The sequence below is a fragment of the Lithobates pipiens genome, unplaced genomic scaffold (assembly GCF_037356315.1).
Source record: "Lithobates pipiens isolate NorthernLeopardFrog02 unplaced genomic scaffold, aLitPip1_a1.2 Scaffold_8, whole genome shotgun sequence".
In the NCBI taxonomy this organism is placed as follows: domain Eukaryota; kingdom Metazoa; phylum Chordata; class Amphibia; order Anura; family Ranidae; genus Lithobates; species Lithobates pipiens.
Window position 1 is genome coordinate 517,924,902 of NW_027507903.1, and position 16,102 is coordinate 517,941,003.

General features: G+C 44.0%; 1 protein-coding gene across 1 annotated transcript in view; it reads left to right on the plus strand.

The window, feature by feature from the left end:
• Positions 1-3,168: 3,168 nt before the first annotated feature.
• FIGLA (folliculogenesis specific bHLH transcription factor) overlaps positions 3,169-16,102 on the plus strand; it is a gene marked incomplete in the record, with an annotated part of 59,948 nt that continues 47,014 nt past the window's right edge. Inside the window, 2 exon segments of the mRNA XM_077469425.1 lie at positions 3,169-3,263; positions 3,361-3,469. Of these exon segments, the coding sequence (XP_077325551.1) occupies positions 3,374-3,469 (96 nt within the window).

The following is a 16,102-nucleotide window of genomic DNA, read 5'->3' on the forward strand; positions in this document are numbered from 1 at the left end:
TTACCACGTGATCGGCCGTGATGAAGTCACGGGCGATCACAGATGGTCACACCCACACGGTGCATGCTCGTCATCGATGCTGGTAAACAGCCATTGGCCGGCTGTTTACCCACGTGATCGGCTGTGATCGTTTCACAGCCGATCACCAAAATGTAAACAAACCGCGGTAACGAGATGTTAGCGGGTTCTCCTCCTCCTCACACACCGATCGTGTGTGAGGAGGAGATTGCGGTAACATCTCATTACCGCTTACAGTGTACACCAATCACACTGCCCCCCCCCATAAAGAGGACCTGTCGCCCCCCCTCATAGTACCTGTCACTCACAGTCCATCAGAGTACCTGTCACTCACAGTCCATCAGAGTACCTGTCAGAGCCCATGAGTACCTGAGTACCTGTAACAGTTCATCTGTGTACCTGTCACCAGGCCATCAGAGTACCCGAGTACCAATTTGCAGCCCATGCCTCATAGAATATACGTTGGGGTGTTTGCTTTCCAAAATGGGGTCATTTTGTGGGTAATTGCACTGTCCTGGTGCTCCAGGACCTTCAAAAGTGTGATAGGTAGGAATGAAATGAGATGTGTCGTTTATGCTCCTAGAACGCCTGAAGGTACTACTTCAATGTTCGGCCTCTCTATGTGAACAGGCTGTGTCTACATATGTGGTATCGCCATACTCGGGAGGAGTAGCAGAATGTGCTTTGGGGTGTAATTTTTACTATATACATGCTATGTGTTAGAAATATCTTATAAATTGACAACTTTGTGTAAAAAGAAAAGTGCGTTTTCATTTTTTTTCCACATATTCCAAAAACTTCTGGAAAAAAATGAACCGTTCAAAAGACTCATTATGCCTCACAGATTATACTTTGGGGTGTTTGCTTTTCAAAATGGGGTCATTTATGGGAAATTCCATTGTCCCGGCACCAGGGCCGTCTTTAATATTGATTGGACCCCGGGCAAAAAAAATTTTGGGGGGCCCCCTCCCATGCAATTTCACTCTCCACCTGCTCTGATACATACAATAAATAGAAGCTGGACTTAAAATCAGTTTACTGTATCAGATCAGGCAGCAATTGCGATTGGTTGCCAGAGGTTACAGCATATCATTACTGTTTACTGACTGGTTGCTAGAAGTTACAGCACACATTACGGCTCACCGATTAGTTGCTAGAGGTTACAGCAAATGATTTCTGCTTGCTAATTAGTTGCTAAAGATTACTGTACAGTAATACTGCTCACTGATTGCTAGCGGTTACAGCACATCATCTTCTCACTGCAGGGAAGCATGATATACATATGAATGCCACCTTTATTTACATATCAATGCAGATGGCCACAGCTCTTTTCTTAGTAATGCCACTTCTATTTACATATGAATGCCAGTTATTTACATGTAAACACAGGGTCTGCAGGTGAGTCATATGTACACAACAACAGGGCTAAAACTTCAAGGGACAAGGAAATTTAAACTGGGATAGTTGGCAAGTATGAGGCAGCTGCTTTTGGGCCCCACAACGACAGAGCCCAGGGCAGCTGCCCCTTTTGCCCTGCCTTAAAGACGGCCCTGCCCGGCACTCCAGGGACCTCAAAAGTGTAATAGGTGGTTGAGGAATGAGATGCGTCATTTTTGCTCGTAGAATGTCTGAAGGTACTACATCAATGTTGGTGCTCTGTATGTGGCCAGGCTGTGTAAGTGTCTCACCCATGTGGTATCGCCATACTCGGGAAGAGTAGCAAAATGTATTTTAGGGTGTAATTTGTTGTATGCATATGCTGTGTGTGAAAAATAACCTGATAATATGACAATTTTGTAAAAAAATAAAAATAAAAAAAATCTTCATTTTGCAAAGAATTGTGGGAAAAAATGACAACTTAAAAAAACTCACCATGCTACTTACTTAATACCTTGGGATGTCTACTTTGTAAAAAGGGGTCATTTGGGGGGTATTTGTACTTTCCTGACTTGTTAGTGTGTCAAGAAATGAGACTCACCTGATGTACTGAAGGCCTGATCAGATGTGATCAATTTTCAGTGATTGGCACCATAGTTTGTAGACTCTATAACTTTCACAAAGACCAAATAATATATACTAATGTAGGTTATTTTTACCAAAGATATGTAGCAGTATAAATTTTGGCCAAAATGTATGAAGAAAAATTACTAATTAGCAAAAATGTATTACAGAAACAAAGAAAAAGGCATTTTTTTTTCACAAAATTTGCATTTTATTTTATTTATAGCACAAAAAATAAAAAACCCACTAGTGATTAAATACCACTAAAAGAAAGCTCTATTTGTGTGGAAAAAAGGACGCAAGTTTCATATGGGTACAGTGTTGCATGACTGAGTAATTGTCATTTAAACTGTGAGAGCGCTGAAAGCTGAAAATTGGTCTGGTCAGGAAGGGGGTGTAAGTGCACTGTATTGAGGTGGTTAAGGAAGTGGTGTGACATCCATGCTGATATGTCAGTTGAATTTGTTGCAACATTAGTACCATACAGTGAAAGTGATCCAAAAAAACTACATGACTTTTCTCACGCGTCAGACCTAATAAATAAAACATCACAAGGTTTTCATTATTTGACACAAAGCTTGAACTACATACAAAAATGCCTCACTGAATGGCCCCCAATGTTTGATTGCACTGCTTATTGCACATCCTTTTCTGTATTATACATTTTGAAACTCAATAAAAATGTATGCTGAAAAAAAAAAAAAAAAAAATTTTTTATTTAAAGCAGCTGCAGTATGCGGGGCTATACATATAAATGGGGCACTTAGTGATTGCTCGCTGGTAATTGTAGCAGCTTGACCGAGCTACTAAAAATCCTCTGTATAGCTTTAATACATATCAAATCCTGTATATATTTCTAATAAAAGTGTACTGTCTCCAAATGAAGCAATAATCAAGAGGTTAAATAAATCAGCCAGTCTATGAAATGGCCCTCATGCAGGTTGGACACCATGAACACTGATTACTGCACCTGCTCAGAGAGGAGCAGCCTTAAAACCTGGCCTCATCAGAAGAAGGGGTGCAATGATCTCAGGAAGAGAATAGGTTTGTCAATACAGCAGAACTTGATTTAAACTGCCCCTTCTGCCAGATATTAGAGAGAACCAAACATGTTCCTCACCAATGCACACAATTATACTGATTCACAACTAATCTGATGGTAATCTAAGCAGCAGATGAAGGTGGCCAGCCATGTAGCAGAACTGATCGAAGTATTGGGAGAGATTTTTCTATTCTTTTCAGCTGTAATAGCAGATCTATAATGCTTATAGCTGTGTGTTTCTGTGTGGCAGAGATCTCCTCTGTGAGCTCATGTATGATGTCTCCTGTTCCCACCAGCAGTGCCCGCTTCGCCATGGCCTCTGAGGTGCTGGCAGGATCTGAGGAACCCCAGGAATCGGCCCACAGGGAAAGCATGGAGACAGATGTGTGCAAACTCCCGGCAGAGAAGGTAATGGGTACTTGGGGGGGGGGGGGGGGGAGTAGTGGGATCTGGCTGTATAAACCTTTATGTAATTATGTGTAAATGTATAATTAAGTCCCTTCCAGGAACATTTTTCTACTGAACTGGGTTTATTTTTACTTTTTCCCCCTGTTATAAGAACTTCTTGAAAAAATGTGCTTTGTTATGTAAAAAGTATAACTAAAGGCAACACGTGTCAGGTGTGACTGTATCCGTCCGTGTCCCTGATGGGCCCCTTTCACACTGTTTCCCCCATGTGGGTTACCCGTACTTTGACACAGACTTCCATTAGATTGGAAGGTCTTGGTGTTCTCTGAAAACACCCCAAAAGTCCTGCATCCAGGCCTGCTGAATCCGCACTGATTTATAAATACTGAATTCTGACACGGGCGATTACAACTTTCAGAAATAGGCCAGCTTGATTTTTCATAAGAGCTTAAAAAAGATGGTTTAGTGTGTGTGTGTGTGTTGTTTGAGGAAGAAAAAAAAAAAAATGTGTGTGTGTGTGTGTATATATATATATATATATATATATATATGTATATATATATGTATATATATATGTGTGTGTGTGTGTTATTATATTAAAAAAAATATATATTTTTTTTGGGATAAAAAGTGTAACAGGTATGGGGACCAAGTATCAAAAAACCTCTCCATAAGAGACTCCTGATGCTTGTAAGCCTCCATTTTTATCAAAAGCATACATGTACAAGATGTTTTTAAAGCCAAATTTTGTTTAACTGTTTAGCGCTACCTCCGCAAGGGCTGCTGGTTTGTGTCCCAGTTTCTTTTTCCCACCAGTGCTCTGGCTCAACGAATAGTCTAGGGGTGTGGTGTGTTATAGTAAACTGTGCGTTTTGAATTGAAATTTGGACAAATTATTCGTTCAGAAATTCGGATATGCCTGAATTACAATAGCATTGAATTTTTGAAGAATCCGAAACAAAATTCAAATCGTTTTGTTATCGAATTGAAATAGAAAATAACCATCTTCTGAAATTCAAATTTCAAATAGAATAGGTTTAGAACTTAAGAAAAAAAAAAAAAAAAAGTTCCCAAAATTCAAACAGAATCAATTTGAAGAGCTTAGAATTGACTAGAACAGAAAATAGGAAAAAACCATAGAATAAAACCTTTCGAAACTCCAAATATTCAATTATTATTTTTTTCTATTCGAAAAACAGAATAGAAACAATATAACCGATTTCCAAATAGAATATAATGGAAAAGAGAGTAGACTATAACCATCTTACAAAATTTGAATTTTTTGAATGCAATTCGAATAAGTGAAATTTAATTCAGAAAATGCGAATTAAACTAATTTTGAGGCTGGGTTCACACTGCTGCGATGCGGTAACGCTGCAAATCCGCTGCGGGTTCCCGCATCGCATGCCTCCCGGTGGCAGTTCACACTGCCCTATGCGAACTGCTGGGAGTGTCAGTGAAAAGTTAATGACACCCCCAGATCAGTTCGTATATCTCAGTGCGATCTGCAAACTCGCACAGGAATCGGATCGCATGGTGTGAACACCCAATGCGATCCGATTCTGCTGCGGACAGAAAAAGGGTCCTGTGCGAGTTTGGGCCGGATGCGAATTCAGCCATACTATCTGTATGGCTGAACTCGCATCGCACAGAGATCGGATGTGATTTGCGGTGCGAATCGCATCCGATCTCGTCACCGCAGCAGTGTGAACCCAGCCTAGAGTGGAAGCATCTTCTTCCCTAAAAACACTTGCGGTACACATGCGGTACACATGCGGTACTGCATACACAATAAGTCATTGTGGAATGAATTTTATCTGAGTTTCCATTGCCTTATATGGGGAAACTCGCTTTGCTGTACGAGTGCTTTGGATTACAAGCATTCTTCTGGAACTAATTATGCTCGTAATCCAAGGTACCACTGTGTATATATAAAATATGCAAAGTGGTTGGAGGGAAGCTTTAGAATGGCAAAGATGTTTTTATTACAAATTATGTAAGCAGACTGCAGTTCCTCTTTTTAACAAAACTAATTTTATGTAACTAACAAATCAAAACCAATCTTTCGTTTTGCACTTGTCTGTTGTATAGGATGGGGAGTGTTGGGATACTTAAGAGTGTAGAACATTTAATAACTGGGCACCTTCTCTGTAGCTATTTCTTGGGACCGTTCCCTCAATCATTTCCCAGGGAAATGGACAGCACAAAGACAGAAAGGCCTAATCAATAATTCACCAAGGGGTAACTGCAACAGTCACCCAGGTTCTGCTCTCAGGTCTGTACTCACAAGTCCTTAAGTAGCTGAATGCCTTCCTCCTGCATGAGGCTGACATTTGCAAAGTGGACTCTCCAGACTTATCCCTGGGTGAAACTCCCCCTTTTCATCTCAGTCAGATCTATTTGTGGCTAGCATGTCCCCCATTTTGAGTCTGCTGGGACCCTGTTGAGCTTTTTGGCAGGTGTCAGCTAAGATTGCCTGGTAGAGCAATAGCCCTGCAGGCTGGGTGCCACTCCTGGAACAGGAACCTTGACTGCTCAGACCCCAGACTATTTATATTCTCTCCAGCCACCTTTTTAGGCATGCCTCCCCAGGGGCTGGCTGGGACCAACATAGATCTTCAGATTACTCTCAACCTGCTCCAGTAGGGGTCAGAAAGCCATCAATCATGATCGACCCTGGCGAACAGAGAGGTGGCGCGTGAATACGGATCTGCCTCTTCTGCTCTCGTTCACTGCAGAGTGGAGAGCGGGAGGCAGCAAAGTGTTGGATGGAGGGCATGGCCGGGAGCTGCTTCATTGATTGGTTGCTAAGTGTTCTTGGCAACCAGCCACCAGCTTGTTATGAAATGTTAACTCCAGCAACTCCCGCTTGCCTTCCACCCAGCACTATGCGGTCTCTGGATCTCCACTCTACTGTACCTACAGTCAGGTAGGAAGTGCTACCCACACAGCTCTGTGTGTATGGTTGGGGAGGTGGTGATGTGATTGGGGCAGAGGATGCTATTGTGGGGAAGGAGGGGGGGGGGGGGGGTTGATGTGACAGGGGACACTACTGTGGAGGATGATGTGGGGGGGGGGGAAGGACACCAGGGATCTGCAGTCAGGTGAGGCAAAACCTCACCTGCCATGGACATTAAAAAAGAAAAATCGAGGGTCGTAGAAATTTGGGGGGGGGGGGGGGGTTTATGTAGCTGAAGTCCTACCCCTACGACCTATGGTTCTGGAGATATGGGGCTCCTTGCGCAGCCTGTCAAAAGCTACAAACAGCACCCACATTAAATACAAGCTGACGCACACTATTTGCAGTAGACTGAGAGATTGAGCTCAGGGTCTCTCCTCACTACTTGCCAGAAGCACTGAGCTCAATTGGACAGCTTGGAGTCTTGATCTTGACCAATGGTAAAGTACCATTGGCCCAAGCTGTGCAATAAAAATGCTGCACTTCGCTGCAGTCTCATAGAAGGTGGGGGGGGGGACGGCGGCATGTATCTGTCTGACAATGCTCTCTTAACAAGGAAAAAATGGGTTTATGGGTATAAGATTTACCCACAATCCCATGTTTTTCTCACACAGGAGGGAGAATGAGAATCTGCTGCTGTTGAAAAGGTACTGTTTTAATCAAGCTAAATCATATATTCTGCATAACATAAATTATGTATCTATTTACTGTGAAATTATTGGTTGGAAGTTATAACTTCAAACTTCAGTTATTTGTCTGTTAAGCCACCTGCTTTAGTACAGTTTTTGAAAATATAGTAAATTACCATAAACAATAGATCATAATTTGTATAGTACTTATGGTAATTAACCCCTTGCTACCCAGGCCAATTCTGACACTTCTCTCCTATGTAAGAAAAAAAATCATCTTTAAAAAAAGTATGTATGTATATGATACGCTGAGTAAATTTGATACCCAACATGTTATGCTTTTTAAAATTGCGCACACTTGTGGGATGGTGCCAAACTTCAGTGCTTAATCTCGAAAGGCGACACTGTAAATATTTACATATTTAGAGTTATGGAGGAGGTCTTGTGCTAGAATTATTGCTCTCCCTCTAAGGTTCGTGGTGTGTGTATCTGGCTCTGATACTAGCCAGTGCCTCACCAGCCTCTGACCTCACCGCACATATCTGAAGGCCACTACTGTGGAGGGGGACAGAGAATACTACTGTGGAGGGTGATTAGGAGGATGTTGCATCTGTATGCACGCACCTGTGTTTAGGAGGGGTGGATTTCTCCATGGGTTTTTGGACTGGTCACAGGTTCTCTTCTTTGGCCCTGTTCACACAGGAAAATGACTTCTGTCTCATGCAGGGCCATATTTTACTGGCGTGGGAATGCACAGGTGTTGCATGCATAGTTGCTCTCTAAAGCAGGGTTATACAAAGTACTCTATAGACAGCTTGAAATTGTTTAGAATTGTTTGCAATTGGGGGACAGCCTTTTTTTAATTTGTATTATATACAATGTACCAAGCCTTGTTTTTAGTAAGCCTTGAGAGGCTATTGCGCTGTGCCTGCAAGGTTCATTATGTGTGCCCATAAATTTATGAACCAGTCAAATTTTTAAAGCCGACAAATCTAAGCTACTTCTTTGGAAGAGGGAGCTTGATGGGGAACATGTATGTACTCAACAGGTCCCATGTTTCTGAAAACTGGCCTGACTCTGGCTCAGGAACCACAGAAGCCGCAGTAAATTGTACAATACATTTTCTCCACCCTTATGTATATGGACCTACAAATGCACATATGTAGGGTAACCTACCAATGGATCACCTGGCCTGGCTGTGTCACCCGCTAGCAGTGTATGTTCTGTTAGCGGGCGGCAAGGGGTTGAGGATGAATGTGGCAGAAATCATACCTAATACTTCAGGGACAGGCAATTTGTCTCAAGCCACATGAGTACCTGGGACTGTTAAAGAGGGCTAAACTTGGTTCTGCTCGGTAATAATTTAGGACCTGGAAACCTGTTTAAGTGTGTAAACCTAAAGGAAACGAACACCTGACACTAAGAATAATGGGTACAACTACTTATGAAATTTTTGGGCAGTCGGAGCAGAATGGGGAAGTTCTACCAACACTCCAACACCCTCCTCAGCCGCTCGCATTACTGTAAAATAACAGCCAGATGGGGATGTTAACATGCTGATGCCATGATGCTTTGCTTCCAGACTGTGGCACTTTTAACTTGCAGAGTTTGAGAAATGGCACTGCTTGTCAAACTTGCCTATTGCGTTCATTGAGGATCCTGTCATGCTCTGCGGGCCTGCTGACAGTGGAGTCATTGTGGGCTGGATGTGGCCACAATTTGCCCAGGTTTATAAAACCTGGTCTATAAAACCAATCAATACTGATAATTCTAATGCCAATATTATCATGAAAAGGTACAAACCGGTGGCACCAAATTTACCATTAAATGTTTGGTTCCATAGTGGTATACACTTTAATGTGCTCCCAATTCTGGGCCTGAACTGCTGCTTTAAATGGTTTCAGTGACTCAAGTAGAGTATTTGTGCTACCACACCACTCCTAATGGTTTAATGTTGTACAACCCACTATATTAACTGATTTAGAACTTTCTCATACGTGCAAGAAAAAACTTAGTTTTGGATCATTCATTCGAAAAGTACTTAAGTAATTTTATTCCATTCAAAGCAGCAAGCCATTGATAACATCAGGAAAAGTGACCTTCCGGCATTGTGCATTACCCCTCCTCCTGAACTGCTGGGAGATGTTTTGAAGGAACACTATGACTACCTACCAAACCAGTCCTCCATCAACAAGTTGAAGAGACACTCATCAGGACACTACCTGTGCATAGAGAATTTTCAGGATATTCTGGAAAGGAGACAGGCAGCCAATGCCAAGGAAAGGGAGCGGGTGAGCAGTCCTCTTCAACTACCCTGGATGAATGAGTATATCTTGTGTGACCACAAATGCTCCTGTAAAAGTAAAAAAAAAAATTTCCAGTAGACTTTCTACCTTCCCTAGTTTAGTCAAAAAAATGTTTTAAATCTTCCTACACCCAACAACCACCACCACTGTAACCTTCTGGTGCTACAGGATTTACTAGAGCTGAGGGAGTGCCTACTAAGCCCACCTTTTCATTCTTCTTATACTCGTAGAAGCTACAGCTTCTAAGGATGAAATGCAATCTTATCTTTTTTTTTTTCTCCTTCTGAAAGCTTTTGTGCAGCTTGTATGAACAGAAGGGCAGAAAAGGTGGGCATAGTCTGCACTCTTGAGTGCATATGACAGCTCCCTTGGCTCTATTAACCCCTCTATTAACCCCTGTCGTACAGGTGGGAGTACTGGGGAGCATCAGCAGGTGGAATATTTTAATGAACCACTTGCCTTCTGGGCACTTAAACCCCCTTCCTAACCAGACCAATTTTCAGCTTTCTGTGCTCATTTTCAATGACAATTACTCCGTCATGCAACACTATACCCATATACAAATGTTTTTGTTTTTTTTTTCCACCCAAATAGAGCTTTCTTTTGGTGGTATCACCGGTGGGTTTTTATCTTTTGTGCTATAAAAGAGAGCCTGAAAATTATTTTAACAATGAATTTTTCTACGTTTCTGTTACAAAATGTAGCAAATTTAGTAATTTTTTTCTTCATAAATTTTGGCCAAAATGTATACTGCTACATATCGTTCGTACAAAATAACCAAAATTGGTGTATATTATTTGGTCTTTGTGAGAGTCCACAATCTATGGGCCAGTCTCTGAAAATTGATCATACCTGAAGTACTGAAGGCCTATCAATTCTTGAGACCCTAACAAGCCAGGAAAGTGCAAACATCCCCCAAATGACCCCTTTTTGGAAAGTAGACATTCCATGGTATTAAGAGGCATGGTAAGTGTTTTTTTTTTTTGTTTTTTTTTTTTGTTTTTTCTTCTCTCTCTCCCTTCCCCCCCCCCCCCCCCCCCCCCAAATTCTTTGAAAAATCAAGGTGTTTTGTGAAAATAAATTGTCATGCTAACAGGTTATGTCTCACACAACATATGCATACCACAAATCAGTGGTCATCAACCCTGTCCTCGGGGCCCACTAAAAGGCCAGGTTTTATGTATTAGCTTGGGGAGATGCATACTAGAATACTGCAATAACTGAGCAGCAAATTATATCGCCTGTTATGTATTTCAGTTATCTTGCAAACCTGGCCTGTTAGTGGGCCCTGAGGACAGGGTTGATGACCACTGCCACAAATGACACCCCAAAACACATTCTGCTACTCCTGAGTACAGCAATGCCATATGTGTGAGACTTTAACACAGCCTGGCCACATATAGAGGCCAAACATTGAGGGAGCACCTTCAGGCATTCTAGGAGCATAAATTGCACATGCCATTTCTTGACTGCCCCTTACACTTTAATGCCCTGGGATGGATGAGCCGTGGATTGGGATGTTTGAGCCATAAATGTGGATGGATGACTATTGCTGAGGCTGGCTAGATGAGTATGACAGAGGGATGGCTGAGCACGAATGGATGGATGGCTGGATGAGCTGATCGGTGGAGAGGAACCAAACTTGACGCCGCTTTGTTTACAAGTGATGGAGTGATTACATGGTAAACGGCCGCTGTAAGCAATCCCGGATACTCCCATGTGCACGCCCAATTTTGGGAGGACTTCATTGTTAAATACGTCCCTTGTGCTTATTTTCCCTCCCCCGTCTTTCAGGCCACCACAATGAGACCTTGGCTCCTCCTCTTCCTTTGAAACACTGCGCCAGCCCCCATAAAAAAAATTTCACCTCCCCCTGCCAGCCTCAGTTATTTGTGTTTCCTCCTGTGGGGAGACACAGCATGAACCTGACCTAACAGTCAGAGACTGGGGGCTGTGTGGGTTTTTTTCTTTTCTTATTTCTTCTAAGTCGCAGGGCTGAGGCTGGAGACTAGTAAGAGCACAGGCAGTGTGAACACTCCACAGGCAGCACCACCATCATGTTGGAAGCAGGTGCTCAGTGATGCCAGCTCCAGCCTTCTAAAGGTAAGAGCACCCTGGGGAAGGGTCCTCTCTGCCTAGAATTTCCTTTCCCATCATGGTTCCTGTAGGGGGGGGGGGGTGAACCCCTCTAGGTGGTCGGAGGGGGAGTCCAAGTCCCTTATTTTTCCCCATGGTGGTTTTCTCTGTGTTGCCTTATGGGGATAATGATTTGTGCTTTTCTTTAGCTCAGAGAACGCCTCCTGTAGGGACACCCTAGGGGAGACTTGGAAGAGTGTTTAGTTTGTTTTTTTTTGTTTTTTTTTATGCAAGGATAGTATTGATGTTCTGGTTGGAGAAATGGCATGAGAGCAGTAAAACTGGGTTAGCAGCATCGGTTAAAGAATTGTCCTCAACCTTTCAGTCCTTTAAAACTATGTTTGAGAGCTTACAATTTCCCGCTAATCCCTCACCTGCAACACAGAGCACACCCCCCTCCCTCGGGACAGGGCTCTGCATCTTCCCTACCTATACCCTCTGCTTCAGCAGAGGAGACTGCAGGGGCTTCCAGAGAGGCTAAGGAGGAACCGGACAGTGCTACCTCCGGTTCTAAGGAGGAATTTAAATGGCGAGAACCGGGACGGGGAGTCCAGGAAATCCTCAAGATACAAACTGACCCTTGATGAGGTAGCCCTTTTGGGGGCAGTTTATACCACCCTGGGTATTCAGGACAAGAAACCCCCTATTGCTCCACAACCAGATGTATAAGGGCTTGGGAGAACAGAAAAGGAAAGTTTTTTTTTTTTTTTTTTTTTTTTTCGGTCCTAGTAGAGACGGTCAAAAAGGAATGCCATGATTCTGAGCGGAAACCCTTCTCCGGGTCCCTGAAAAGATTTCCATTTTCAGATGACCCTGCGTCAATCTGGAACAAGAACCCAAGACTTGACGCAGTGTTCTCACAAGTTTCCAGAAAAACAGATCTGGCCTTTGAGGATTTAGGGGCTCTGACAGATACCACGGACAAGAGAATTTATTTTCTTCTACAAAAGACCTGGGAATCAACTCTGGGTAATCTGAAACCAGAGATTGTGGTCACAGTGGTGGCTCGCAACCTCGAACATTGCCTTACACCGATCTGAGCGCACATCGAGGCAGGTACGGCGAAAGAGACCATTTTGTCATCCTTTCTGACTATTTTGCGAGGGGTTGCATATATAGCGGATGCTTTTGCCGAGTCGGTTCGCTTGTCTACAAGGACCAATGCATTAGCCAACTCAGCCAGAAGGGCCCTCTGGCTCAAAACAAGGCCAGGCGACAATGCCTCTAAGATTAAATTTATGTGGCATTACGCTGACTGGGGACCTTCTGTTCGGCCCAGGCCTGGAAACTGTATTTGACCGCATGGCCGACAAGAAAAGGGCATTCCTGGTGAAAAGGAAATCCCCTAACTCAGACCAAGAGGGTTTTGTCCACAAAAAGAAAACCCTTCAAGCCTGAGGGGGAAAAGAGAACCTGGGGCCAGTGGGGTAGGGGCAAAGGTGTGTGTGTGTGTGTGTGTTCTCTCATTTCTTCATGCCTCATGGGACTTGTAGTTCTGCAACAGCTGGAGGTCCGCTAATTGCCCATCCCTGGCCTAGAGTTTAGAGCCCCCTCCACAGTGAAGCCTAGTCACGCTTCTCCCCAGATGTGCAATGTAAAGGCAGAGGCCATCTTGAGGGCATTAAAGGAACTAAGAACAGAGTGTAGTTTGTGGGATTCCAAAAGGGGCGGGCTTCTATTCACATGGTTGTTGTGGTGAGAAAGCCCTAAAGTTACAGCTTAATCCTAAACCTGAAACCTCTAAACCAATCAATTGCCTACAAAAGGTTCTGGATGGAATCCTATATTCACAGTCAGGGTGTTACTACCCCGGGACTGTTACATGGTGTCTTCGGATCTCAAGGACGCCTACCTCCCACGTCCCTATTGCCGAAACTTTTCAAAAGTTCCTGCGCCTAGCTGGACGTAGGGGAGGGGAAACCATTCATCTGCAGTTTCAGGCACTACCATTTGGCCTATCCTCATCACACTGAGTATTCACAAAGATCATGGCAGAGGCCATGGCTTTTCTTAGTTGCATAGTTAGGTTAAAAAAAGACACAAGTCCATCAAGTTCAAACAATTAAACACCCCCCTCCCCTGTGGCCTTTTGACGTTCATCCCCACAGTGGGCTGGGTCAACTGCAGGTTGGACAGGCCACCAAAGTCCAGCATCTTCAGCATTTCCTTGGTGTCAGGATAAACCTCAATGATCTCTTGATCCAGGGCAGATACCTCAGGAACATGGTGCTCTCTCCTCCTCCTGCAGTTTGATGGAGATGCCTCTGACAGGGCCTCTCTGGATGCGCTTCATGAGATGTGTGACATACCCAGCGTTCTTATTGCGCAGCTTTTTCTGCGACTCTGGAGTATCAATTATCACATACTTGGACGATTTACTCCTCTTCGCAATATCCCCAGAGCAGGTAATCGGGGATCTGGAACTAACAAAACAAACTCTGACAGGGCTAGGATGGCTGCTAAATCTGGAAAAATCCAGTTTAATTCCAACCCAGCAAATCTATCTGGGGTACCGACTGGACTCAACAGAGTTTTATCCCCCAGCAGAAAATATACTAAAGTTGGACAGAGCAGTAGCTTCCCTCCAAAGCAACTAACAGGTATCAATAAGGACAGCAATGTCAACCCTGGGCCTATTGACCTCTGCCATCCCAGCAGTCCAATGGGCAGGCCTACACTTCCATCCCCTGCAGGCTTTTATTCTAAAAGTGTGGGATCACAGCCAGGAGTCTTTAGACACCCTGCTTTCAGTTCCTCCTCGGGTCAAAAGATCCCTCTGGGGGAATACGATTCCCAGGGTGGATGTTGCAGACGTGACTGTGTAACACTCGCCATGGAGGGAGGGGCCTGAGCGTGTCGGACGGAGCGCTGGAGTGTGAGCGGAGACCTGGGAAGAGCAGTGGCACTCTCGGAGAGTGAGAGGCTCTGGGCCGCAGATGAAACTCTCTTCGGCCGTATTGGAGTCCCCACTCCTACATCCCAATCACTGTAAGACCGTCAGGCGGAGCCAGTGGGTATCGCTGAGTGGGAGGATGTGAGGGATAATTCCGATGCTCCCCTCCCCCGAACACCACTCACTGTACATCTGAGCCGCAGACCCACACTGCCCGAGTGGGAGAGGATCCGTGATGGGGTCGGGCGGAGGACCTACCGGGGAGTTGTAAGTAGGGAGACAGCAGGAGGTCTGAAGCACAGTGAGGAACAGAAGAGGTACTTCATATGAGATTGTCTATAGCTGATTCCTGATTTTTCTCTATATCGCATAAACATAGGAAACTTGCTTGCATTTAGTTTTGTCCGCTTCCTGCAGAGTAAGTGGTGGATTGCAGTAATTCGACATGTGCAATAGGATAAACTATTAAAAATCATCTCTAAGATTTAGCCCCCATTCACACCTATGTGAATTAGATGTGCGTTTCCCCGCATCTAATTCGCATAGTAGGAGAATGTGACTGGCTCCCTATGGAGCCGGTTCACATATCTCCAGGGCGGCTGCGGAGCGCACTGCAGAAAAAACGCATGCGTCTTTGGCTCCGTTTCAGGGCCAAATTCAGGCATAGAATCAGCCCTGAAACGGAGAACAGGGACGCACGGCGCTCCTGTGCATTCCACAGCGGGTTATAGTGTGAACCCGGGCTTAAACTAAACTCCTTCTTGTAAAGGAACCGAGAAGCTATAAAACGACTCATAGTTGCATATATGTGAATATGTTTTAAGTGACTAAACAGTTGAGCAGAAGATAAGACATTTAGAACTGATTTCATATGTACTGTGGTGTAGAACGGTGGCCTTAGTGGAGTAGAGGAGGACCGGCACAGTGTCACTGATGGAGCTAGTTGCCACCCAAAATTATACCTGTTCTGTTTTTTTTTTTTTTTTTTGTTTTTTTTGTTTTTTGTTTTTCTCCCCCCTCTTTGGACATATATCTGAGTAATTACTGGAGTTGACCGTATCCTTACCCAATCTATTGGGGCAGAGCTTATAGAGAGCTACAAGTTTACATAGGTGGGGGGTGAAGGTGGTGAATCGGGGATGAGGTAGGGTACAAATGTCTTTCCCTATCGATAGCCCTGCTAGATTGGGGTAGGTATCTGCACCTTTTTTTTATAGGGATAGAGGAACCCGATCTGCATCACTCCCTCCTCCTTTTGAATGCTGTACCCCCCTTAGTAGGGGGGCTGGGGATTAGAGGAAGATGTTCTAAGAATAGAGAGAAAATAAACACAAAAACTGGGGAAACGTATAAGAGGGGTGAAGAAAAACATGAGTAAAGCTACAGGTAAATCCATGAAAGGGGGTGCCCCCAAAAGCAAGGACAGGCACAATTAAACAGTATATAAATCAGGGAGTCAGCCCTCAAAACTCGGATTCGGGGAAACAAGTGCAGATTAAAGTGGACAAGAAAAAGGGAACAGGGAAATAAAATAGGGGAGACGTCAGAACAATCTAGAGACAATTTAACAGCGCGAACTGGAGATGAGCAAAGGAACAAAACGCAGATGCCCAAATTCCAACAAAAGGAGAAATGGTGGAGATGCTCTTGAGATTTGAAAACTCATTCAAAGCGGATATATACATGCTAAGCGCGGACCTGGGACATCTG